Source organism: Pipistrellus hanaki, assembly GCF_964339955.1.
Source record: "Pipistrellus hanaki genome assembly, chromosome: 6".
Classification (NCBI taxonomy): domain Eukaryota; kingdom Metazoa; phylum Chordata; class Mammalia; order Chiroptera; family Vespertilionidae; genus Pipistrellus; species Pipistrellus hanaki.
In genome coordinates, this window is record NC_140508.1 from 52,481,172 (window position 1) to 52,508,549 (window position 27,378).

General features: G+C 42.8%; 1 protein-coding gene across 7 annotated transcripts in view; it reads left to right on the forward strand.

Annotated features, from left to right (window-relative positions):
- Positions 1–27,378, forward strand: part of ZNF236 (zinc finger protein 236) — a 72,186-nt gene that overhangs the window by 35,346 nt on the left and 9,462 nt on the right. For all 7 annotated transcript variants that reach the window (XM_084887180.1, XM_084887176.1, XM_084887178.1 and 4 more), the window contains exons 12-27: positions 2,771–2,912; positions 3,512–3,772; positions 6,792–7,045; positions 7,758–7,853; positions 8,283–8,434; positions 9,491–9,594; positions 11,519–11,670; positions 13,890–14,105; positions 16,698–16,980; positions 17,581–17,684; positions 19,131–19,496; positions 19,868–20,013; positions 20,104–20,344; positions 20,711–20,887; positions 22,571–22,726; positions 25,710–25,897. In XM_084887180.1, coding sequence (XP_084743306.1) covers positions 2,771–2,912; positions 3,512–3,772; positions 6,792–7,045; positions 7,758–7,853; positions 8,283–8,434; positions 9,491–9,594; positions 11,519–11,670; positions 13,890–14,105; positions 16,698–16,980; positions 17,581–17,684; positions 19,131–19,496; positions 19,868–20,013; positions 20,104–20,344; positions 20,711–20,887; positions 22,571–22,726; positions 25,710–25,897 — 3,038 coding nt within the window. The remainder of the gene's footprint in view (positions 1–2,770; positions 2,913–3,511; positions 3,773–6,791; positions 7,046–7,757; positions 7,854–8,282; positions 8,435–9,490; positions 9,595–11,518; positions 11,671–13,889; positions 14,106–16,697; positions 16,981–17,580; positions 17,685–19,130; positions 19,497–19,867; positions 20,014–20,103; positions 20,345–20,710; positions 20,888–22,570; positions 22,727–25,709; positions 25,898–27,378) is intronic.

The window sequence follows — 27,378 nt, forward strand, 5'->3', positions numbered from 1 at the left end:
CTTAGCAGTGTTTTCCAAACTTTTGACATATGTGTACCCCTTCTATAATTTTCATAATGCTGATTACCCCTAGTACTCATGAGAACGTAGAATTAGGCCCAGCTAGCACGGTGCAGTGCATATCCCCACCAAACTCCGGTGCAATGCGTACCCCCACCAAACTTTTCCTGTACCCCTGGGGGTATGGGTACCACACTTTGGGAAACACTGGTTTAGAGCATGATAACAGATCAACACTCCCATGGTAGTTAGAATACTTTGATACCCTTATCTGGTTTTATTAGCTCACAAACAAAACAGACCAATTTCACTGAATATGTACTGTATTTAATTTTCACCTCAGTCTGTAGGTTATCAGTGGTTTATGTTATTCCTGAAAAGTCAGGACAGATTAAACATTTATTTAATAGCCCTAGAATTATCCTTCATGCTTGAAGGTTGTCCTCATATTGCCAGTTTTTTCAGGTTACCATGAATCAAGTTAAAAACCTTTAGGTTTCTTGACTTTAAGTTTTGAGTGAACTAGAGTCCTGATTCTCCAGACTTTTTCCAAGGTTAAAATGGCATATATTTTACTCTTTGGCTTCACAGATATCTACATCTTATGCCAAATTAGTGGAAGCTTCACATTGTAAAATGTAAAATATCATAAATACTTATTTTCATGCTTATCATCTTTGTTATGTATATTTATGTCTGACTCTTCTCTCAGACTCTGGGCTGTTTGGGGGCTAGTATCTAATAGATGTGACTAATAAAATTTGGGGACATTTGATAAAAACACGTCAGAGAGAATTTTAGTATAGATTAGTTACAATTATTTGACTAAATTGGGAGATGAGATGTCCCAGTTCAGTCTAGTTACTTAAAACACAGTATATTGTACATTTTACTTACTTTAATAATTCAAAATTGGACACACACACACACCCACCCCACCCCTTGCAAATGGCTTAGAATCTTCTTGGGTCTGTTTTAAAATACTTGTGCCTGGGTACCAGTCTGTGTCTGGGGGAACATGAGGTCACAGTTGTACATGCTAGGTTGTTTATCACCCATCGTGACAGTGCATAGTTAGAGGTGATGAAAACATCCAGTACTACTGCATGCGATGACCTGAGCATGTTGGTACAGCGGGATTCCTTGCAGACACCTAGAGGATGAGGGGGATGCTGTCCTATGCAATGACTTGAACAGATGTTAATGAACAAGTAATTACAGAACAGCATGTGTGGTTGATCCCACTTGTGTTTGTAGGTAACAAACCCTTTTGTTCAAGTGTGCACCAAGCTGTTCATTTACAGTTTCCTCTGAGGTGTTCCTGTCTTTTGTTTTTCTTTGTATTATCTTCTGAATTATTTCAGAAGAGCCCCCGGATTTGCAGTTGTGGAAGGGATTGGATGTGAAGGGATTTGGCTGGTGTAGTGCAGGCCAGTGGGGAAAGAAGGGAAGACAATTGGAAGACAGAGACAGCCACCCCTCAAGGTCAGGGCTCGTTAGCTTCAAAGAATGGGTCATTAGGAATGAGACTGAGAGCTTCAAGGGAAGCATGTGACCAAGGGCATTGTGTTGTGGTAAATAAATTATGAACCAGACATACTATGAGGTTGTTTATGATGGAATACGCAGGTTCCAGAAGCCAAAAGGGAAAGAATTAGAGGAGTAGGGGCCAGGTGGGGTATGTACTGCAGAAGTAGGTAGCTGGAGGGGTGTTCTGCACCAGCGTGGAGGTACCACAGAAAGGAGGGACACCTGTGGGTCTTGTGAGGGTTCTGAGCTTGAGGCTAGGTTCGGATTGCCAGTTTGCAGTCTCTAGGTAAGATTCTGAGCAGCTGGCTTTAATGAAGGTGAGATGTCAGGGCTGACAGTGCTACTGTCTCTCTGTGTCTGAAGGAGCTACACCAAGGGTGGCCTAAAGCCTGCAGGAGGAGAAAGTCAGTTTTAGGGAAATAATTGAGCTCTCATGGGGGCTTTTGGGGAGGTCAGGGACAGTACGCATTAATAGCCATCTCGTGGCAGTGAGTGGTACAGCTGATGGGAGACTTCTGGCCAAGTGGGGTCATGGCAGAAGACTGCCTGTCATGAGGGGCGGGGAGAGCCATGGTGGGTTCATAGGGCACTCTCCTTAATGCTCCTGTAAACTGCTGTCACTCAGGTTCAAATGTGTGTTCCTCCTGAAGTGCCTCAAAAGCTCAGGGGCTTGATTAGGACCCAGTAGTCCATGGTCAGCCACAGGAAGCCTCTATCTATGTAAAACCTGAATAACTCATGTTCTTCAGTTATTAATTTTAATGAAATGTCTGAAAAATGCTGACTTTTTCAGAATAAAAGATCATGTTAGAGTCATTTCTGTTTTGCATTTATTATAGGACCTAGCGTACAGTCTTTATACTACTGAGCAAATAAAGGTTTTAAATTCCGATTAATCTCAGTTTTGAATGTACTTATGTAAATTTCATGCCAACAAATGGTCATACAGAAAGTAAGTGTAGATACCTGTTAAAATTGACTGTAGTACCAAGGGAATTAACTGACGATATAGGTATTCTTTATGTTGAAAACTGTGTATTTAATATTAACTTTATGAGTATTTCCCCATTGGTATTTTTTAAATAGTCAGTTCTTAACACAGTGAACATACATTTAGCTGCTATGTTGAAATCTATACTTTTAACTCCTCAGAATGTTCATCTTCTGGGTAAAACAGATGCTTTTGACATTTACTTTCTTAGTAGCACTGAATTATTCCTGATTTTCTTTTGGTTTGTAGGTCTTATCCAGCCCATTCCAAGAAACCAGTTTTTTCAAAGCTATTTTAATAATAATTTTGTAAATGAAGCAGATAGACCGTACAAGTGTTTTTACTGTCATCGTGCATATAAAAAATCTTGCCACCTTAAGCAGCACATCAGGTAAGGTCGCACATTAAAAAATGGAATCTGGGATAATGACAGTGAACTGGTGGTCTGGTGACTGGTAGAAATATGAAGAGCGGCTGTGTTAGCTTTTGGTATTTCAAGTGTCACATTTGACCCTAAATATCTATTGATAATTTATATTTTTATTCCTTAGTATCTTGACTAAAATATTTTAGCCAGAAATTGCCACTGAATTTTATTTACACTCCTGTTATATTTAAGTATTTGCAATTTCTAGGACATGTTAAAGAAGTATTTGGTTTGTTTCATTAGAATTATGCTCTTTCACATTTTTTTCATGTATATTTATCAGAGTTTAGGTTAATTTTTAGTGCTAACAATAATGAAAGGAAACTGGAAACTTGACCAGGGTAGACAGAGGTCATGAGAAAAGCATAGAACCCAGAGAAGCCTGGGGCTCTAGTTTGCCTCAATTGCACATAATTGAGGCTGCATCTCGGGTGTTCTTGCTGGTGGAGGGGAGAGTGTGTCTGCTGTTCAGTGAAATCCTGTGCAAGAGTGCGTTCTGAGTTAATAAAGCATTTGAAAGTGTCGGGAGCTCACTCAGTCATTAACATACTTATTTGTTTTAGATCGCACACAGGTGAGAAGCCGTTTAAATGCTCTCAGTGTGGAAGAGGCTTTGTTTCTGCAGGGGTGCTCAAAGCGCACGTCCGAACGCACACGGGACTGAAGTCATTCAAGTGTCTGATCTGTAACGGAGCTTTCACCACTGGTGGCAGCTTGCGGCGGCACATGGGCATCCACAATGACCTGCGGCCCTACATGTGTCCCTACTGCCAGAAGACCTTTAAGACCTCCCTGAACTGCAAAAAGCACATGAAAACCCATCGGTAGGTACAGTTCTGACGGTCACTGTAACAACCCTTATAATTCCTATTGGTGCTACAGAGTGTTCTTGAGAAATAGTTGTCTTTGACTCCTGTGTTATTACTTCTAATTTGAGGTGTATGGGCTAAAAAACTAATGTCAGTGTCTAAGGATCTATTGGGAACCACAGGCATTTTTAATTTTTAGCCCAATAATTCATATTGGGCTAAATGTTCTGTAAGCTTTCTGTTAAAACCGATAGTAACAAGATATAGTGCTAGACTATGTCTAGTGTTATTAATTAGGTAGTGAAGGTTTCAAAGAGACAACCATGGTCCACCCTATGATTCTAGGCATAACATCAGTGTATGGAATGGTTCTTAGTCTTTTTTGTTATTTAAAAGAATGCACATTCTAGCCACTGTAAAAATCCATCATTAAAGTAGACATACATTTTTACTTGATGAGCGGGCGCTCTCATTTCTTAATGGAGTGATCCAGCCAGCCCTGGCTGACCTGAGTTTGTGGTGGTATCCTGAGCTTGTTCAGTAGGTATTTCTGTGAAGCCACAGAATTCTGTTTGTAATGGAAAGCCTTGGTAAGGCAACATCCAAGGAGATTTTGAAAGTAAGAATTACCAGGCCTATCCTAGAATATTAACCCTTCTGCCCTTAGAACATTTACTTTTAGGCACTATTTTAACTCAGGGGTCTCTGTCAGACATCACCTTCAATACAAACCCCCAGTGTTAGAGTAAGTTAGCTGTGACAAGTTATCTTGGTATCATCCACCTGGATACCTCAGCACACCTGACAGAATTGACCTTCGTGACTGTCAGAGGTGATCCCTTAGCCCGGAAGTTTAATTGCTTCTGGAGACCATGTGGAGAATATGACATTGGTGGTGTCAGTCTAGAGCAGGTGTCAGGGACATCCAGGCCTGAGAAATCATTGGTCTGGCCTTACTAAGGCAACCACATGCAGGACTCGAAATTCAATAAATCTAAGTTTTTTTCATAGCAACATTAACTTATATTGAGTGAATTATATTAAGTGTTGATGTTATAAATATCCAAATGGCCCTTGGCAGAAAAAAGGTTTCCCACCTCCAGTCTAGAGGAAGCTTGCTGTTACATACCCAGTAATACTTTATTGCATTTAGGGAGGAAATTACCTGCTTCCTATGCATTCAGGACCTGGGGATTCCTCGTTCAGGTGCTCAGGCCATTATGCTCTACTCATGGCAACCAGAGGCCTGATACCGTCCTCAGAGGCATGGAGCGTGGGCTCAGTGCGTAGTGAAGAGTGTTTTTCTCTGTCGGGAAAACAGCCTTTGCAATGCACTCTTTGTGGTGGTGGTGATAGCACAGTAAAGCCCTAGGTGTGGACTGAATGGCCAGCAATAAAGTTCCTCGGAAGCAGGTCAGCATTTTGGCTGGGTCACCTCTAGTAGGTGGAGTGTCACATTGGCCACTGCTTCTCAAGATTCCACCCAGGGACAGGTGCACAGTGACTTTAGGAGATGGGTGTGTGGCTAAGGAGATGGTCTAAGGACTGGCAGGTCTACCCTTGCAGGGCTGGCATTTCTCTCAGGGAGTGTGTGCACTTCAAACCTGCCACTGAGCAGAGCAGCTGCAGTGTTTCAGCCCTGTGGGAAGTGTGATTCCTAAAGCACTGTAACACCCTGAAAACAGGTCTAAAAGATTCCTGTAGGAAAAGCCATGGAAAAATCGCAAGAAATGAACAGAAAACTGGCCTCCATATTGGTGTGCAGGACCATCTCCTTGCCTAGGGGCTGTGGAGAAGATTCGTTACACCATGATGTCACTGTGCAGTCACTATTATGGTCTGTGTGACAACTAGGCCACAAGTATTCACTATTTTTTATTGTGTTGTTGTTCCCCTTCTTCAGCAAAAGTTATTGAGAGGTTATAATTTTTTTTTTCCAAGAGAGAATGGAAGGGAGAGGAGAGGAAAGAAGAAGTAGGAGAGGGAGAAACATGGACATGAGAGAGACTCATCAATTGGTTGTCTTCCGCTCATGCCCTGATTAGAGCTAGGGATCAAACCTGCAACCAAGATACATGCCTTTGGCTTGGAGTTGAAATTGCAACCCTTCAGTCCCAGGGCCGATGCTCTAGCCACTAAGCAAAACCGGTCAGGGCGAGAAGTGATTTTTATATCATAAAGTGAAAAGATTTTGTTTGGAGCTACAAATTTTAGGCAGATGCCTAAAATTCTGGAATAGAACATAGAGTGCAGCTCCTATGGGTCTGATCATGATGTCTTAGCAAACAGGTCACTCTGTCTGAGATCATGTGTAGCCTGTTCAGCAGATAATAGTTTCAGTTGTATTTTAAGTTCTTTGATTTATTCACTTGAATTCATTGCTTAATTTTCTCTTTGACAGCGAAATTGTTGACCTTAATGAAAATATACCTGACATATTTCGTATAGTAAAATCGCAGTATTAATATTTTCCAAAATAGCAGAGTGGTCGCATGTCTCCTGGTCTGCTCTGTGAGACAGCGGGTCATTGGTCACAAAGACGTCTGTAGCTTGGCTATGAGACAGCAGGTCGTAGGATTTGGTCCCTATCCATACACCAAAGTGTTTATAATACTAAAATCAGTCTGTAAAGGCGCAGTCTCACTTTGTACAATTCCTTTTTTGAAACTTGAACTCACTACAATTTGTGTTGGGAGAGTTTTACTTTTTATCATGTGGCAGGTTTTTAAATTTTTTATTAACTTAAAAATTCTGGGATGTTGCCCTTCACTCTCAGTTTGCTGCCTCTGTGTCCCCATACCTGTAGAAGGCACTGAGGCAGTGTGATTATTCTTCATAATCATAACAGTATTTAATTTTTACCTGGATTGCCATTGTGACTTTAGAATGAAAACATGTAAAGATGTAACTTAATTAGTTATTATGTAGTAGTAGTAATTTTATGATTTAATAAATAAAGCACATATTGCTCCTTAGCCTCTCTCCTGTCCCTGCTACAGCATCTAACTTGGTGCTCATGGTTGGTTTTTTGAAGCTATGAGCTTGCTCAGCAGCTACAGCAGCACCAAGAAGCTGCGGCGCTCGACGGCAGTGCCGTGGATCAGCAGGGTGTGCACGTGGCCACTCAGATGCAGGTGGAGGTCCAGAGTGACGAGCTGCAGCCGCCTGTGGACGCGGTCACTGCAAACCCCAATGCCATGCTCGACCTGGAGCCTCAGCATGTCGTGGGCGCAGAAGACACGGGGTTGGGCCAGCAATTGACAGAGCCGCCTCTGGAGGCAGATGAAGGTACACATGTCAGGGTTTGACTTCTAGAACCATCCATGTAGTGGCTTAGTCCTCATTATCATTCAGGTTCTATGGTGTCTCTATTTCTGACTAGGCCACAAAGTGTGCTTGTGTCTGTGTGTGTGAGAGAGAGTTTGATGTGAGACAACTTTTGGATACCTGTATTTCCTGTAATCTACCAGCATCCTTGAGTACGTTGCAAAATGTTTCCTTTTCAGTAAGTATCCATCTGTTAAATCATTGCTATTCTGGTACATTGCCATCATAGGCTACTGCAGGTCTGCAAACTGTTTGTCACTGGTCTGCAAGGACCTCACGCTCCAAACCAGCATGTTGCTTCCTACATCGACAGAGTCACACTATGAAAATGCCAGCACGACTGTGGACAGTGAGCTTAGTGCCACTGTTGATTATATCTAGCTCAGGCTTCTGTCTTGTACAGGCCTGTTAGTAGGCCAGTTCGCTGGTCAATTTACTGTTTTGTAGATGTCCTAAAATATATTTAATCTTTCAGCAGGATTTTGTAGTTTGTATCCTTTCTGTTTCCTGGAAGAATGCCCATCCACAAAGGTTTTAAGCAGTTGTTGACTGACTGCATTTAGAACTTCACGGAAGACTGTCTGAATGTCTGGGTGCTGTAAAGTGCTTCTGGAGCACAAGGTGAAAGTGTCCTGGAAATAACTTGCCCTTCTTTTTGTGTTCTTGTTCCCAGACAGGTTTGTGGCTCCGCAGCTACCAGGGCACATGGACCAGTTTGAAGAGCAGGCTCCTCCGCAGCAGTCCTTCGAACCGGCTGGCTTATCACAGGGTAAGTGCTGGCTCCAAGTGGGGTTGTCGTTCGTTGTCCTCACAACCTGGTGTTTCTTCTAAGGCCCTCCGAAATCAGTGGTTACAAACCGGAGAGTTTTTTGCATGATGTGTGTGTGTGTGTGTGTGTGCACACGCGCGCTGTTTTGTGGCACACTCATATTTTCTAGAAAGTGACTTTAACAATTATTTTATGTGCAGTTTATAGCCAGGAAAAAGGGATTGAGTTGAAGTGGAGACTTAGGGGTAACTGGGTGTTGGCAGCAGGCCTCCCGCCTGTTCACAGATGATTCTAGAGAATCATGGTAAGAACTGCTACTGATTTCAACTCGGAAGAAGCAGTGTTCCTTTAAATATCTTTAATTATAAAAATAACTTTTTTTTGTGTAACTCATAATTTTTATAGAACTCATTCTCTAATTTATTTTAGATTTTACGGTACCTGATACATACAGTCAGCAGACTCAGTTTCCACCTGTGCAGCAGCTGCAGGATTCTAGTACACTGGAGTCTCAGGCCCTGTCCACAACTTTCCACGAGCAGAACCTGCTTCCGGTTCCCAGCTCTGATCCTATGAATGTGGTGAGTATTTATGGCAGAGACACTTGTCCTTATTGAGCACATCCTTTTAATCTTCAGTGTAAGTATTTAGGATTCCCCTACTTAACAGTACATACTAATTGTTAATTAAGATTATTGTGTTAGCTGTGAAAATGTAAATGTTTAGTATATAGGGCTTTTTTCTTAAAACATTTTAATTTTACTAAAGGATTTCCTAAGCTTGATGCGGCTTTACCTTTTTAGTTAAATGTCAGGATGGCCAGTGTGCTGTGTAATAACATCTGAAGAATAGTATTGCTTTAGTCACAAAACCAAACATTTTTACGTATGCATTCTTAAAAGAAACATGTTAGAATGGAAATATAATGAGTAGTGACATATGAAAAATAAGTGTTTGAATGCATAATCTTAAAAACTTTATCTCTTATTCAACTTGAAGACATTGGTTTTGGTTTTGATTTTTCCACTTTGGAAAATTTTCAGTAGTTACAAAAATGATTGTCCAGTCAGTTGTTCTCACTCTTTAAAAGCTTTTCTGGTAGCCTTGCCGCGGTGGTGGGGAGTGCTCTCCGTAGGCACATGGCTGCCCCTGGAGTGTTCTGTTGTCTTTCTCCCGTGATTTTGTGATGATCCAGGAGATTTAATATTTTCAGAAAGTAAGTTAAAAAAATTTAATATTTTCTGTCAGGATAGAGTAGATGAAAGGTGGTCTCTTATTAAGAACTCCTTTTGTGCTTGATTAAACTTTGTATTAAAATAAGTTAGTGGGAATGTTAGCTACTTTGAATCTCTCTCTCTCTCTCTCTCTCTCTCTATATATATATATATATATATATACACACACACACACACACACACACACACACACACACACAAAGAAGTAAGTAAAATAAGTATTTTATAAAATCGGTTTAAGTGATTTCTATTATTAATCTGGCCCAGTGACTGCAGTGAACTACTTGGAGTTTCTCCCTTTTAATTCCTCATTTATGAATGTTCTTTTTATTGATTGTTAGTTGTTTTGTACTTATTCATAGACATTCAGGCAGCCTGCTTTATACTTCTGTTAAATTTCAGACAGCTCCTTTGATTCAAGAGCCATCCCAAGAGGAGCTCGATCTGCCGCCGCCACGCCGCCAGTTCCTGGAGGACAGTGAGGACCAGAGCCGGCGCTCCTACAGGTACACACACCTGCTCAACAGCCAGCTAATACCACCACCATTCCGAGGGCTCTGCAATTTAACTCTCTTAAAACCTCTGGAGATAGGTTCCATTATCATCCCCATTTTACAAATAAAGCATCCGGGACAAAAGATATTTACGTGCTAACATTTCTACAGCTGATAAGTGACAGGGCCAAGGTCTGGATGCAGTAGCCTCTCCCTGGCCTGTACATTTCTGCTCAGCTGTATCTTCCAGTCACCACTATAAGCCATTACTGTATTTGCAGACATAACTTAAATTTATATTGTGTCTTTTTGTCCAAGGCTCTTCTGTGATCTATATAAAACACCTTGTGTGCCAAGTACAATATGATTATAAAGACAGTTTTTAAAAGTCCATTCATTTGCTCATTCTCCCTCCTTCCATCCACCCACTCACCATCCACCCAACAGTGTGTGCTGAGCAACCTCAAGGAATCACTTACTGCTATGGATGCTCCAAATACCTGGTGGGAAAAACAGACAAGGCTGCAGCCCCAGCTCAGGCTAGGACAGTGAATAAAATACATGTGGTTTTATACATTAAACAGGAGTATGTATGTAATAAGAAAATGTATTGTCTTTGTAGAGACTGTCTTGAGCTCCTAATATTTTAATGATTTTATTTTTTGCTTAAAATACTTTTTAAAGTTTATAATTTTTTAAGAGCCATTTAAGAAAAAAAAATATGCCTCATTATTTACTCTTAAAAAAGATGTGAGCTATCTTACCACAAATGAGTGGTCTTAATTAAAGCTTTTGAAAATGGGTTGTTTTGCTATTATTATGAAGCTTATACTTTTTGGGAGGCCAAGGAAGTCCTTTTTTTTTTTTTTTTTTTTTTTTCCATAGGATTTGTTTCTTGTACAACATCTCAAATGCTCTGAACTGGTGTTCTTACGCATTAGAGTCTGTACTTTCAAAAGTGTGTTATCTTGAGGTCTTTCTGAATTCGCAAATTCAAAATATTAACAGAGGAGTTCTAAATCTGGGGTCTGTGCCCTCTTAGGGCACCACCTGGTTTAGTGCAACTCACTTCTCAGTAGATTTTCTTCTTCTGACATGTGGACCGGAATCTATCTCCATCTCATCTGCAGAATTAACTTTCAGAAATCAACAGTGATACTGTTAGCTTGCTTTTCTAGATAATATTTAATAGGAATTCCACTGAATTGTACCCACATGTTAGAATGAAATTTCAAAACATGTTCAGTCAGTCAGCCTTTAGACTCCGTTGGACACTAGAGGAAGGAGAGCTCTGACTGTGCAAGTTCCTGGTCTTAGGTTGAGGGATTCACTGACTTCCTACTATAGACTGAAACTAAGAAATGGAAGAAGCGGGGAATATAATGGAATAAACTTTCTAAATCTTTTTTTTTTAATTTTTTAATATATGAATAGAAATTTTGAAATGTATAATTATTTCCATTCTTAAAGCAATTTAAATATATGCCATAACAACTGAGGGGAAGCATAACACTGTATATATATAGAGATTCAAAGTAGCGCCAATAAAATCTGGTTTGTAAAGTGTTTTATGAATTGACTTTTCCACGTGTCTAACTCAGGAATGGTTGACTCTTAAGCAAAGAAAGCTTTCAGTGTCTCATGACTTAGTAAAAAAAATAATACCTAGTAAATATTTTTGTTCTCTAAAGAAAGACAATAGTAAAATATTGTGCCTGCTGGGGAATCACTGTAGGATTTACTGGGTATGTTTAACCTACAGATACTTGGAAAAGAATTGTTACTGCAAATATTATATAGTGTCACGTGTTGGAGACCCTCTAGTTTCTGACCACGGTTTGATGATTGGGTGGACATCATGCTTGTTTTCATCTTAGAGGTAACATCTCACTCATGCTGTGAGTTCACGGGGCCTGTGCCTTCCTTTGTGTTATAGATGCGAGTATTGCCATAAGGGCTTTAAGAAGTCCAGCCACCTGAAGCAGCATGTACGATCACACACGGGGGAGAAACCTTACAAGTGCAAGCTCTGTGGCCGCGGCTTCGTCTCCTCTGGGGTTCTCAAGTCCCATGAGAAGACACACACAGGTCATTGTCTGCCTGCCCTGGGATTGTATGGTTCTCGGTGTGTTCATGGAATTGTGTGCCACTGCCACTATCCACTTCTGGGACATTTTCATCACACCTAAAACAAACTACAGTCACCTTCATGCCTCAGTTCTACTCAACCACCACCTGCTTTCTGTCTCTCCATAGTTTCCCTTCTGAATGTTTCATGGAACTGGAATCCTACAATCTGTGGCCTTTGTCGCTAGCTTCTCTCTCTCAGTGCACATTCATGGCTCATCCACGTAATAGCATGGGTATCAGGGCTTCATTGCTCTGACGCCCAGTGATTTTCCACTGCATGGTTAGAACCCACATTCTGTTTCTTCACTCAGCAACTCTGGACATTTGAGGTGTTTCCATATGAGGCTGTGCACATCTGCATGTAGGTTTTCATATGGATATCAGTTTTTATTTTTCTGTTTAGGAGTGGAATCCCTGGTCCTATGACAATGCTGTTTACATCTTTGAGTCCCCCAAACTCATTCACTGGTCCTCCAGCACTGGAGGACGGTTTCAGTTTCACTTCTCATCACAGCTTGTTGTCTGTCCTTTATTAGGACCATCCTGAGAAGTGGGAACTAGGATCTGATTGTGGCTTAGATTCACATTTCTCTAATGGTTAATGATGTTGAACCTCTTTTCATGTGCATAATGAGAAATATGTATTCTAATCTTTTGCCATTTTAAAATTAGATTATACTCTTATTCAGATGTAAAAAATTTTTAATAGACTATCAGATATATGATCTTCAGTTAAATATATCACTTATATCTCCTTAATATATTGAAGATATTAATAACATCTGTTTAATATTGACATATATTCTGTATAAGGTTTTATTTGAAAATTAAAGGCCTGGTGCATGAATTCATGCATGGGTAGGGTCCCTAGGTCTGGCCGGGGATCTGAACCAATTGGGATCATCTGGTCCAGTCCCAATTGGGGTCGATCGGGCTGGCTGGCAGGGGGAGGGACAGTGGGAGGTAGGACAGCTGCAGGACATTGGCTGTGAGAGAGCACTGACCACCAGGGGGCAGCTTCTGCAGTGAGTGTTTGCCTTCTGGTGGTCAGTGAGTGTCATAGCAACCAGTTGACAGGTTTTTGGTTGACCAGCTGTAACAGTCACTTAGGCATGCATATATGGACTAGAGGCCCGCTGCACGAAATTTATGTACTGGCAGGGGGAATCCCCTTAGTCTGGTCTGCACCCTCTCACAGTCTGGGACCCCTCGGAGATGTCTGACTCCAGGGATTGGGCCTAAGCCAGCAGTCAGACATCCCTCTTGCAGTCTGGGACCCCTTGCTCCTTACTGCTCGCCTGCAACAGAGGCAGGAGAGGCTCCTGCCACTGCTGCGCTCACCATCTGTGAGCCCAGCTTCTGGCTAAGCAGCACTCCCTCTGTGGGAGTGCACTGATTATCAGGGGCAGCTCCTGTGTTGAGCGTCTGCTCCCTGGTGGTCAATGCACATCATAGTGACCAGTTGTTCTGCCGTTTTGGTAGATTTGCATATTAGGGTTTTATTATATAGGATAGAGGTGTACTGCTTAAAAACATACAATGAAACAAGGATAGGTTTTGCAGGCTGGTCTGTAGTTTGGTGGGTAGGCAGTGGCTTTAATGGGTGAGAACAGGTCACCTGGAGCTCCAAAGGCCCTCCCAGGAGTCAGCAGAGTCGTTGGCAGTAGAAGCCATATGCCTGGATCCCCTGTGTGTTTAGAAAGTCAGGGTGGCCCCTCGGTGAAGAAAAGACAGGTCAGAGGAAAGTGCCCTTCTTGGCTTGCTTCCATGTCATCAGGAGAGTGGCCTTCTTGTTCATACTTCATGTGAGATCAAAGCTGTGTAGAAGTGTGTAGGCTCTTCCTTAGGGCCCACTCTATCTTTTGCTGTAGGAATGTGAAAAAAGATGGATTTGAAAATAATTTCTGGAGTAGATCCCACAAAGACATTGCTAGTTTCAATGGGAAAGACCAAGGGGCAGAGAGACCTTGAGGTTGTTTAGAGAAAGGCTCTTGGGACTTTGATTTCACTGGGAGTCAGGAAAATGTCAGTGTCCATGTTCTTAAAGTTAGTTCATGAAATTAGGCGACCACAGCTAATGACCATCTTTGGCTTATTGAACATATCTCTGTTGGCTTTGACTACTTACTAACCTAAGGAAACAAAAGACATGTTTTTCCTCATTCCCGTTGTCACAGGAGTGAAGGCGTTCAGCTGCACTGTTTGCAACACTTCGTTCACTACCAATGGCAGCCTCACCAGGCACATGGCGACACACATGAGCTTGAAGCCTTACAAATGTCCGTTCTGTGAGCAGAGCTTCCGGACCACAGTCCACTGCAAAAAACACATGAGGAGGCACCAGGCAGGTCCCTCTGCCACATCAGCGCCTGAAGATGCTGAGGGAGGAGGAGGTATTGTCCATTTGTTGATTCAAGGCTTATTAGCTAGATGCTAATGTGCTAATCGCATAAGTCACAAATAAAATGAATTTTTTTCTGACTATGAAGCAGTATATGCTCTGTGAAGCACAGATTCAGAGAGGCCCAAAGAGAAGTTCTCTCCCTAGTCATCACAGACCAGGCAGGGAGTCCCCACGATGTGCAGTCTCCCTTTCAGGCGGACACACGTACAGATGGAGATCTTAATTTCCTAACCAGTAGGGATCTGCCATAGTACCCCATGTAAAGTTGTAGCCCACTCAATCTTCCCTCCCCTTGTGTGTATCCTGGACGTATTTGATGCTATACACAGGTCTCATCAGTTCAAACAACTACATGGATCCCGTCATGCTTTGTTCTGGCCTCTCCTGTAGACATACATGGAGCTTCACCCCATTTCACTGGAATAGTAAGAGCATTTAGGGACCTCTGCTCCCCATGTTCACTGTCTCATTTAATTGACATGAAAACTATGGTTTGTGGGACTTCTCTCACTTTGTACATGAGCTTGCTAAATGTTAGACAAGCTTATTTGCCCAGTAACTACAAGTAGTATGTAATTTCAACAGTATTATTTTGTGCTTGTACTTTTTGGGCTTATCAGTTGATTTATTTTGATCAAATACCACAAGTAAAATTACAGTGTCAATAATGTACACATTGTATATTTTGACACAGAATGCCAGTACACGGCATTTTAGTATTTTTAACCAATGTTAGTCCGTATATAGCTTGAGGTATGCTAGTTTGAACACATATCACAGGGCACCACCTCTGGTGTGGCAGCACTGTGTATCACTCACTCATATATGTGGAATGAATATGCAGAGACTGGAGGTGTGTTTGGCATGTACTCAACGAGATTGTATGCTCCCTCCCCAATTGCTTACTCCCCATCTGCTATGCTGGACTGATTGCCATGGAGCTTTTTCTCCTACTTGGGAGAATTTGTCTTTAAATGTACCTTACCTTCCTCAGGTAGCAAACCCAACTCCACTGCTTAGTCAGAGAGCTCCAGCTTGTTAGTCTGATAGAACCTGGTGGAGTCTTTATCTCTTTTTTCATTGTCGTGATTTAGTGAAGTAAAAAGAAAGGAAATAACTTTTTCCTTTCAGTGAATTGAAAAAAAAAATATAGGCAATGCATATGTTATATCTAGAACCCCCTAGTTTGCAGCCAGTGACAATAATCTCTAAGTCTAACATGTGTGCTCTTGCCCATCAATCAACAAGGCATGTAATGCTAAGGTCAGTGCTGTGAGAACCGATGTGGAGACTTGTTATGGCTTCATCACATGCTGCGTGTAGTTTCAGATGGTCCCTTTAGGTCTTGGTGTTTTCCTACTTTGGATCAGTGACAAAAAGAACTTCACATGAAATCCCTTGTCACCTGTTAAATTGTTCTTTTGTGTTTGTTTTTTTTTTTGTTTTGTTTTGTTTTTTTACTCAAACCTTATAATAGAGATTTAATTCCTTGGTGGACTGACAGTAAGCCTGTCTGGCCTAACACCACTGTCATATTTTATATCTTCTGTTTATTGTGTTCTATTTCACTGTCCCTTGTTACTTAATGGCTTTTTGTTATGTTGGTTTTGTTCTGGGTTACTTTAAAATTTTTCATACAGTTATCCATATTACTTTATCAGTGTTGGTGGGGCCTCTATCTGTAACCTGCTGTTCCCAACTCTTTCCAAGTTTTCTTGAGAATATGGAATTTGAATTCATTATATTTTCTTTTTTGGGGGAATTTCTACTAAAAATGGCTGTCTCCCAGGACTCGCCTTCTCTCCCTCTCCCTGACCTTTTCTTCCCTTCAGTTCCTTCCTCCCCCACCCATTTCTCCCATCTCCTCATCTTTGGTCCCTGTATTCTAGGAGAAATCATCCAGTTATTCTTTAAATTCACTCATTTGGTTTTAGCCACTTTCACTTTGCTAGCTAGTGTTTCTGTTGAACTTTTTTCAAAATTTTTAACCAATAGTTAAAAATAGTGACCTGCTCACAGCCAGACTTATCTTCCTTCTGTACATTTTCATAGCAGATTATTCTTGTTTTTAATCAGGGTGAGTATGTCCTTACAGTTATTGAGAGAATACAACACACATATATATTTAAAGACATGTTTTCCTTTTAGTAATTGGCGGCTCTTTGCCAGTTTATTGATTGGGCCTCTTATGGGCTGCTGTTTTTCTTTATTTGATGATAATTCATTTCCTGCCCATGTTAACAAATGGGTAACTATATTTATGAATACCCATGGCTGGTGTGGACACTGACAGTCTCAGAGCTCACTGCTGGGCTGACAGCTGCAGGCAAGAAGTGGACCTTTAGGCATAGTATCCCTCTGATGTCGCCAATCCACCCCCAAGGTGCATCCTTCTTGGACTTTCTTTCTGGTGACCCTGCTTAGTTTCTCAGTACAATAGTGGTGGGAACAATCTCTCTGAATCTCAAATGTAGCTCCACTGAGTAGTAACTAGTAAATTAGTATTTAACCACACATACTCGTTTAGTCTAATTTACTTGTTCTGTGGAAACACATTTTTCATTGCCTGTACTTTGTTTAGATATATGCATGGAGGAAGAGGAGGAAAATTCTGAAAGAAACTCATCTAGAAAGGTGCGTCCTGAGGTCATCACTTTCACCGAGGAGGAGACAGCGCAGTTAGCCAAAATCCAGCCCCAAGAAAGCGCCACAGTGTCAGAGCAGGTGCTGGTGCAGTCGGCTGCCGAGAAGGACCGCATCAGCGAGATGAAGGACCGGCAGGCCGAGCTGGAGGCTGAGCCCAGGTTCGCCAACTGCTGCTCCTACTGTCCCAAGAGCTTTAAGAAGCCCAGCGACCTAGTCAGGTAGGTGTGGCCTTGTGGATGGGCCTCATGCTCTGTGTCTCTCGCCATTGTCACTGAGTCAGGGAGGCCGTTGCTGAGCGTGGTGCCACTAAAGGCACATGGACAGGTTTCCTGAGTCCCCCTTCAAGCTGCTGTAGATTTTCAGGCTTCCTTTTAAGCTCATGCAGAATGTTAATTAGAAATGTGTTTGCTCTGTAAATTGCTCATACTTATTTCTATGTGACTGTGGTATTAGTGAAGTTCTAATTGGAGCTTAGTGATTCATTGAAGAGGACCTGGTGCACACTCAGTAGGATGCAGCCTGTAGCAGGTACTACCAGCCCCTACACGGTTGGTCTGCGAGAGCTCTTGTTTTCAGAACAGTGAACCCTGATTTCATTGGCCTTTCAGGTTTCTTGTTGTCTTTTGGATTTGTTTATGGTGTGTGTTTTTTTTGCAGAGAGTGAAACTTTAAATGTTTTATTTGGCTAAATGTATTGGTACCTAGTCCACATAATTTTTATTTATATGGATAGTTATAAATTTAAAATCATGAAGTTTGCTTGAATTGTGTATCACATAAAAAGGAAAAATATTGAACTTGTAATACTTCCTGGCTAGGCATGTTCGAATCCACACGGGAGAAAAGCCATACAGATGTGACGAATGTGGGAAGAGCTTCACTGTGAAGTCCACCCTGGATTGCCACGTGAAGACTCACACAGGTAAGAGTGGGCCGCGTCGCTGGTGCCTGACTGTGGTGTCTTATGTTTGTTTGCTCCTTTGTATTGTGCACACATCAATACTTTCAAAATTATGGGAAGCATAAAAACCAGGAACCATGATAAATGGATATAAAAGTTTTTTCATTCCTGATGTGGGAAAATGATCTGCAAAGCACTAAAGAAAAGGGATGAGGTCTCCAAATATCCAGTTGTCATTTATCTTGTATTCTCAATCAGACATAAATGCCAAAGAGATTTGGTTTATTGAAGTTTTGTAAACACTGGAATTTAGCATCTGATTACAGTTACATGGTAGTAATTCTTTTCATGTGGGGACAAATCTTATGAAGGGAAAAATTAATGTAAAATTTCCACGGCCACTTCTCTCCTACATCCAACTTGAGGGACTGAGGTTAATTAGGCTGTGCTGAGCCTTTGAGTCCTGATTCCACAGTGTGTCCGAGTGATTGGGAGGCAGACGCCACCCTCCACCCGGCTTGGACCTTGGCCTCCACTTCTGAGCTACTGGTCTGAGCCTCCAGGGCCTCCTGTGGAAAATTAGGAGTTAAGTGACTCTCAGTAAACGTTAGGGATGTTATTATGATTTGTAGGATGATGACTGTTGAGGTAATTTATAGTCTTAATTTTTGGTTATAAACAGAATTAACAAAAAGAGCACAATGCAGTTTCACAAGTTTCTATAAAGCCCCATGATGTTTTTCTGGTGGATTAATATTCGGAACTAAGTAAATAGATACTTGAACCTATTGACATGCCTCTTCTGTGGACAGTTTTTCTGGTATTTTTTGTTAGGTTCTGGGTGTTTGACCTTCTTGGAGACTCTATGAACTGCTGGGGTTCAGGGGGAGCACCCCACCTGTCCTTGCCTCACTAGGTGTAGCAGCCTGCTGACTGCTCAAGGCAGGTGTGGTGACATTTGTGGTGACTGCGCACACTGGGGTTTCCAGTCCGCTTTGTGCATTTGGGAGGGAAAGCAGTGTCTCTGCAAAACGCCTCTCTCGTCCTGGTCTGTGTCCCAGTCTGCCCGTTTCTGGGGGAGCAAGACCATGACACTCTGCTCCTGGGACTCTGCTAGGCAGCTTGATGCTCATGACAGGGCCCTCAGGTGTCTTCGAGGCCTTCATGACACGCTGGACTCAGTGAGAGGACTCGTCCAGGCCCTGGGCACACGGTGCTAGACCAAGGGCTCTGCAAGCCCCAAGCTAATGCTCCCAGGTGGCCTCTACCTGTGCTGGCTCCTGGGTGCCTCTTTTCAGGAAAGAATATAAAGATCTGAGCCATCAACATGTTCTATGGTAGTGGTGAGAGCTGGGATATTGTCGCTCTCAGGAGGGATTCTGTTCCCTTTCAGACCCTGGGTCACAGGCTCACACTCACACAACCCACCCTGCCATGTACGTGACGCTGACTCTTGGCCCTTCACAGGTCAGAAGCTCTTCAGCTGCCACGTCTGCAGTAACGCCTTCTCTACCAAGGGGAGTCTGAAGGTCCACATGCGCTTGCACACTGGAGCCAAGCCCTTCAAGTGCCCGCACTGCGAGCTGCGCTTCCGCACGTCTGGCCGGAGGAAGACTCACATGCAGTTTCACTACAAGCCTGACCCCAAGAAAGCCAGGAAGTCTACACCACGCAGTGCGCCCGAGGGGCTGCAGCCCGCCAGCCTGCTGAGCCCGGCCTCTGCTGACCCGAATTTGCTGATCATGAACAACTCGGTTCTGACTGGCCAGTTTGATCCAAACCTGCTTCAGCCAGGACTAGTGAGCCAGGCCGTTCTCCCTGGCTCCGTGTCAGGTATGGCTGCAGCCGGCGGGTGGGGACTGATAAGGGCCTTGAGATGTACCACGTGTCTGCAGATGTGAGATATGATTCTCCCTGTGTCCGTAACCTGGGGTGTGATCAGAGCCTAATGAAGTGCAGTTGCTATGTTAAGTGTCCGCTAGTCAGTGTACCCGCCCTGAGCCTCGTTTTCTGATCTGTGATGGTGATGTTACCTCTTTCACAGGTGTGTTTTGTGATGATTGAATCAGACAATGTGTGTGTATGGTGTAAAGTGGGTTTCAGTGTTCCTTCACCAGATCATATTGATACATATGTAAAACTTAAGTTTTCCTATTGAAGAACCTTTTCTGATACCCGTTCCTTCTTGTTCTTTTTCCATGCAGGTGGCAGTGACTGGACAGTGTCTCTGACGGATGGGAGCCTGGCCGCCCTGGAAGGTATCCAGTTACAGCTGGCGGCTAACTTGGTTGGGCCTAATGTTCAAATTTCTGGAATTGACACCTCCGGCATTAACAACATCACATTACAGGTGTGGCACCTGCCATGATTTCCTGCGCTTGAATGTTATCTCAGTCACACAGCATGAAACTTCATTACAAATGTGTGTGCTGCCTTTTAGATTGACCCAGGAGTGTTGCAGCAAAGCTTACAGCCCACCAACCTGCTTGCTCAGCAACTGACGGGGGAGCCGGGCTCGGCCTCACACAACAGCTCCCTTCAGACAGCGGACAGCACAGTCCCAGCCAGTGTGGTCATCCAGCCCATCTCAGGCCTGTCCTTACAGCCCACAGTGACCTCTGCCAACCTGACCATTAGCTCGATGTCGGAGCAGGACTCTGTGCTGACCACTAGCAGCAGTGGTAAGAGCCACTCTTGTGGGCTTGGACTTTGGAGGGTCAGATTTGTGCTTGTCATCGTGAAATTGAGTTTAGGACGCTGTGATGCCATTTCTTCTCTTTTTAAAGCTCACTAAACAAATGTCCTATGCCTTAATTGATGTTTACTCAATATGTGCATGTAGATTGCAACATTCATGGAATTAATTTCGTCCCATTAGCTTCCTATTTCATAAGGCTTTCTTATCTTTATAGGTGAAGGAATTAGAGGTGACTGATTTTATTTCAAATCTCATTTTGAAGTAACAGTTTCACTGAAATATTTTTAATATAAGAAGAGAATATTGTGTGTTTAAGGCCAGCTTTGTTTTGTTCTGTAATGATAACTAGGGACCCAAGACCTCGCTCAAGTGATGCCATCGCCAGGCCTGGTGTCCACCTCCAGCGGCCCCCACGAGATCACCCTGACCATCAACAACTCCAGTCTCAGCCAGGTCTTGGCACAGGCTGCTGGGCCCACCACGTCGTCCTCGGGGTCCCCGCAGGAAATCACGCTGACTATCTCTGGTTAGTCATTCATGTTCCACATGTTTTTGCCTGCAATCTAAGTCTGTCTCATTTATATTATTTTTTTGTACACTCAGCTTTGCATAAAGCCAGTGCCCAATACGTGTTTATAATTCAGGTAAGAAATTCAGGCTTAGTGACAATGTTACTGCTCAAATTTGATAACAGAAATTGATAGTGCCATCGCTTCCAGTTTAAGTGATTTTTTTTCTCACATATTCTTTTGTTTAGCAAAGAGCAGAAAACTGTTGCTTCACAAGTCTCATTCGTACTCCATTAAACTAAAGGAATATAATCCACGTAAACTGCATTGTCAAAGATTATAGGGAGTTTACTCTTCTACTCTTTTCACAATTCTATTGGGATTATGTATTCTACAAATGTGAACTATGGCAAATATTGAGAGGTAAATAAATAAGTAATAAACAAGTAAGAATACCTTTTGGCAGTGTAAGTCACTTGAAACTGGCAGAAGAACCCTATGAGTCTGTCACCAAGCCCATGCATTCTGCCTCAGACTGCAGTATTCGCTGTCGGGTGTTTCTCTTGGGTGGTGTCATTCATGCTCCCAGCGTATTTGACTTGTTAGCTCGGATCACATGTTACAGGTGGCTCTTCCCACAGGACTCTTGACTGTGCATAAATACTATTTCAGTTAAGTTTTATAGTCTGTTAGCCATTCATAAGTCATTTGAAGAAAAACATTACACACACTAGGTAAAGGAGAGGCTGGTCCTCACCTCCCTGAGTTACCTTGCACATATGCAATGAAGATTCAGTAACTCATGTTTCCAGGCCAGTTGTTAATGAAGAGCTGTGTGAAACAGAACCAAAGAGTGAATCCTAGGTCTCCTGAAAACCGGTCTGCTCTGCCCATGGCAGTTGTATGGTTCCATTTGCCCATACATAGCCCGCCGTGTTCGGCTTCCTGTCTTGTTTGTCTGTTTATAATCCCAGAAGGTGCTAGTAATGACAGAGCAGAGTGCAGCGTTCTTTTGTCTTCTGATGCTTTTTCCTCCTGTTTTGTATAGTTACTATGCTTATGCCTAACCTGACAGTAGAGTTTTTTAAAAGCAACTTGTCTTTGTCCAGTCTTTCAAAAGAATTCTGTTTGGTACTCACTGAAACGTCAGCAGGTTTAACTCTCATGTTCACCTGCTCCCATACTATTTGGTTCTATGACATGTGACAGTAGCTGAGGGGCTGGCATGAGCAGGTGTGGGACCTGGTGGGAGACATGGAGGGTGCACTAGAATGCTTATGAGCCTCCTGGTGACTGTGAGCCCCTCCTACCGGGTGTCCACGGTGCCCCAGCTTAGCTGGCTACATGGGAACCAGCTAAGGGCGGTGCTGGTATCATTTTGTAGTATCACATTGACCCTTTTTAACACACTTTGCTACATCTGGTAGTCCATCACATTGGGAAATATTTTCAATTCAGTTTAAGTTTAATTCAACAAAGCGTGTAACTTAAGTGCCTAAATGTTGAGTTAAAGCAGAACTTTAAGAAGCAATTAAAAAATACAGCTTAAAAAGTGTGAACAAATACTTGCATTTAGGGAAATTTATTTCATGGTCTTATTTTCACTTTTTTCTATAAACATGGTATTATATGCTCATCATACTTGCCAGAGTGTAAATCACCATGCACTTTCAGATATTACAGTATTAATTTCCATTTAGGTCAAGACCTTATTCAGCACAGTTCTGGTGGAAGCAGTGAGCTAAACGGGACAATAAGATTGTCTGGGGCCACGGTCAATAATCAGTCTGCAGGTGCCACCCTGACAATCAGCAATGACCAGCTTCTCACGCAGAGTGCAGCATTGACCTCTTCAGGTATGCATCTGATGGTGACATTGTGGGATCTGAAAGTCCATTAGCACGGCATCTCAACCCCTTGTCCCGTCACACGCAATGTCATTCCACAGTGGTTGATGGTGATAGAGGTCTTTGTAGAATTATCAATCAATTGATAATTCTATATCTTAAGGAACGGCAGTAAGTAATGGTATTCAGATACTTAGGGCATTATGTATTTATGCACGCAGGCACTTGGATGGCTCCATGACAGCTGCCCCTTCTCCCCTGGGCTGTGAGGTCCTGGCTCATAATCCTGTGTGCCCTGCAATGTGAATTTTATGCTCCACCACAGTAGATAACACAATTGAAAGGCATCCTTCTAAGGTATCGAGGAGTAGGCTTTTATAAAAATAAATGAGCACAATTAAAAGGAAGTGAGCTCCTATAAAATCACAGCTTCATGACAGCTTCCCCTTCTCCCCTGGGCTGTGAGGTCCTGGCTCATCATCCTCTGTGCCCTGCTTCATAAGTAACTGTTAGCAGTTTAGGATGCCATACCTTTCTCATGTTCTTTATCTTATAGAGATTTTATCAGTTTCTAAGCCTCTTATTTTCCAGCTCTCTGGTTCAGTTTTTGAGAAAAAGTTTGGTCTACGGGTACTTGTACTCACAGCTAGACTTTTTTTGTACTTCGTTGAAATTCTTTCTTATCCAGTAATGCATTTATTCAGTAAGAGATTGTGTTGTGTACTGAGTGTAAGCATTGTACTAAGTCTGAGAACATGATACTGAGCAAGACAGACATAGTCCCCTGGCATTTTGGGTCCTAGAAACTAATAGAACACAGACAGTTATTAAAGAATTCATGTAATTACATGAACAGTATATATAGGAGATAGAATGGTGCCAGCGAGCAGGTCACAGGGGATATGACTCAGTCCGGGTGACCTCTTTGGACACTGGGATGAGCAGGAAGTGGCACTGTGGGGCCGTGGGGAGCACTTCTCCCAAGCAAGTGACATTGTGTTACAGGCCAGATGACCTCTGCTAGGCTGAGGCGTGGTGCTATGGTGTAGAAGTTGACTGGATCCAAGTAGGGCATGGGTGCTCAGGACCTTTGGGGAACTTTCTATCTATCCTCTCATTTGCTGAAGGGTAAACTGAGGCCTGAGTGGTTAGGAATAGTCTGAATAGCATATTGGCAGATCCAGCACCCCAGCGTCTGGCCAGTGATGGTTCCCGCCAGGTCTCAGGCTTGATTCTGCTCCAGGCTCTGTTACTCCTGCGTCTGCTCACTTGTTCCGTTTGGGGCTCTGGAATCTGTCACAGAACTTACTTCTTACTCATTTGAAATGAGAGAGGTTTTGTTTATTTTTCAAGTAAAGGGAATTTTGTTTTATGTTTTAATTGGCTATAAATTAGAACTTTCAGGTTATAATTTGGTCTGTAATAGGTTAAGACATCTGAAGTATATCATGAGCTTTTAAGTTACAGAGAAGACTTTTCTTTGAAAGTCATTCTTGTGTTTTTGTTCAGAATGAGATAGGTGTTTTCTGACCACACCCAGAATCCTGTGTCTGGGCTATGAGATTATCCTCTTCTGCCCTCTGCGTGGGACATGTTGGACCAGCAGAATGGAAAGAGGGTTAGCAGGCTCTGGAATGTCAGGAACCCAGGCTCCCCAGGCTGCTGCACTGGGGCTGGGCTGGCCAGGGTCATGTGACCTATGTCTCCAGCGAGCCCTCGGCACACCGATGGGCAGACAGGGAGAGGGCCTCATGTCTTCACTTACATGTACTAGTTTTGTGCTACTTGGTGATCCTGGAGTTTTGATCAGGTGGAGAGAGCGGGTGGAATGAGGGCACACGAGCTCTGATGCTGTCTCGGCTCCAGTCTTGAAACTCTTGCCATCTGGTTAGTCAACATGAAGCGTCTCCCTTCTGCCTCCTTAGACACATGTGATGGTGCCTCTTGAAGGTGAAGGTCTTGGCATCCATCTTTGAATTGGCCATGAGTTAGGAAGAGACTTCAGATAACTACTCCATTCTTGGTGTAAAGCACATCTTTAGAGAGGTTTGCATATTCCATTAGTAACTACTTATAATTAAATAGCGGATCCCATCTACACAGTATTGGTCAAGAGATTGTCATCTCACTGGGAGTATTTACCTTAGAGTCAAAGTCACTTCCAGACCAGGATTCAGGCCACGCCAGTGAGCCTAGGCATTACAGTTACCTGGTTTCAGATTAAACATGCCATTTCTAAGAGAAACTCCGAGGGAGCCAGTGGCAGGCTCAGGCAGCATTTCTGTCCAGTTTTATCTGGATGGCCTGTGCTCAGGATAAGCAGATGTGAGGTGAACAGTGTGAACATGAACAGAGACAGGCAGCTTCTGCATGGGGCCTGACGGCTGCTCAGGGATCGGTGGTCTCCTCTCTGTGGCTGGTTTCTGGTTCTGCTGGGACAGGGTCCTGGAAGTTCTTGCTGGAGTTTCCTTCCATGATGATAGCAGTGACAGAGGCTGTAGGGTCAAGTTTTTACTCTCCTTATACTGTTCTTTCTCTCTGTTATACTAAAGCAGAGTATATTTACGCACAAAGACATTTAGAAACTGGAGAAAGCTTGCTATAAAACTGGAATCAAAGATTCTGTGTTGCTGAGACCGGTTTGGCTCAATGGATAGAGCGTCGGCTTGGGGACTGAAGGGACCCGGGTTCGGTTCCGGTCAAGGGCATGTACCTTGGCTGCGGGCATATCCCCAGTAGGGGGTGTGCAGGAGGCAGCTGATCGATAACTCTCTCTCATCGATGTTTCTAACTCTCTATCTCTCTCCCTTCCTCTTTGTACAAAATCAATAAAATATATTTAAAAAAAAAAAAAAGATTGTGTTTCTGTGATGCCATTTCAGAAGTTTAGACAGTGTAGGTACGGGTGACGACAGGCTTGCTCCTTTGTGAAGACCGTCCTTCCCACTCCCCCAGCTTTCCCACTGATCTGCTCGCCTGACCTTTCTTGTAGAACTCAGCACCGCAGCCAGCAGCCTTTCTTCCACGGCTCCCGCGTCCCCATCAGCCCTCTCTGCTCAGAACCTAGTCATGTCTTCGTCAGGAGTGGGAGGCGAGGCCAGTGTCACCCTCACTCTGGCTGACACTCAGGGCTTGCTCTCAGGAGGACTGGACACGGTCACACTCAACATCGCTTCTCAGGTAGGTGCACACCTGACCCGTCATCGTGCAGTTACCGCACTCTGCAAGGGGTGATCGGGAAACTATTAGTTCTTCTCAAATCTGTGTTCTGAACATTTTCTTTTGAAATTGACGGTCTTTTTCCTGATTAAAAGAAAAGAAATATATTAAATGTAAAAAGGGGAAAACAAAAAAATTTAGACAATACAAAAAAGTATTCCTTAAAAAATGTACTTCTCAAAGGGAACCACCGTTAACATTTTAGTGTATATTCCCTTCCACACCTTTCTGTGCACATATACTGACATGTGTTTTAAAGTTTTCAGAAAAGAGTTCCTGTGTATTTTGTGCAGTGTAAACTTTCCATCTGCCTGCATTCTGAAGGTCATCCCCATCCATGGTTCCAGCCCAGGCGTTAGTGGCTACGCAGCATTGAGTTTTGTAGATGAGTTTACTGAGGGGTGTATGCTGCATCAGGACTCCGCAAATAATCATTGATGTGCTCAGACGAGTTCCTGCCGGGGGGGTGCAGTTTCGGGGTGTCTTTGTCACATAATGCATTGAGTGAAGACTTGAAAACTTGGGCAGCTTTAATTAGAAAATCATCAATAATTATAATTTATTCATCATAACTAAAGTTAAGAGGTCAGTGAGCAGTTCTTTGTATTCGCTAAGTGACAGTTTTAGCCTGTCCCTTGGATGCAGCTGGAGCCAGAGCCCCGCCCTCAGCCAGCATGGGCACTTGGGAATCATGTACCATGGGGGAGTGAGATTATTGTAATTTCTTTCTCAATGAAAACCACGTACAGCAAAGGAATAAATTGAAGTAATCATGCACACCAGAAACAACTTTCATGTGCTATTTCAGTGGATTCCAGCTGACCATTGGGTTTATTTTATTGGGCTTTGCTTATTGAGTCAAGCATTTGCACTAAGAATACTTAATATTAGCAATTGAAACAGCAATAATACATTAGTAAATTACATTGTGTATAGGTTTTTAATTAAACTTTTATTTTGAAATAATTGTAGATTCACAGGCAATTGTAAAAAACAAGTTAGAGAGATCCTGTGTACCCTTTATCCAGTGTCCCCAGGGAATGCATCCTGCAGATCTGTAGATGGTGTCATCTAGGCGTTGCCATCCACAAGGTCAGGCACAGACTGTATCCGCCTGCAAGGACCTCACCCCTCCTCCCGGACGACTGCTAGTCTGTTCTTCTGTAGTTTTGTCATTTCCCCTTAATAAGCCCATATTTGCTAAGAGTCTCCAATATCATTGCTTTTGGTTGGGAATGTTAATTTATGAGCCAACACTGACTTAGTTGTATCTGAATTTCTGTCCAGCAGTTGTATTTATCTTTGATTTTTAAAATAGGAGATATGAATTTATAATTTTGATTGTCACCATTTTTCCACATTGGTATTGTGCTAAAAGTGGGGCAAAGCCCACAATAGACATGTAGCAGATGGGTAACCTTCCCTTGTAAGGGGGTCATAAC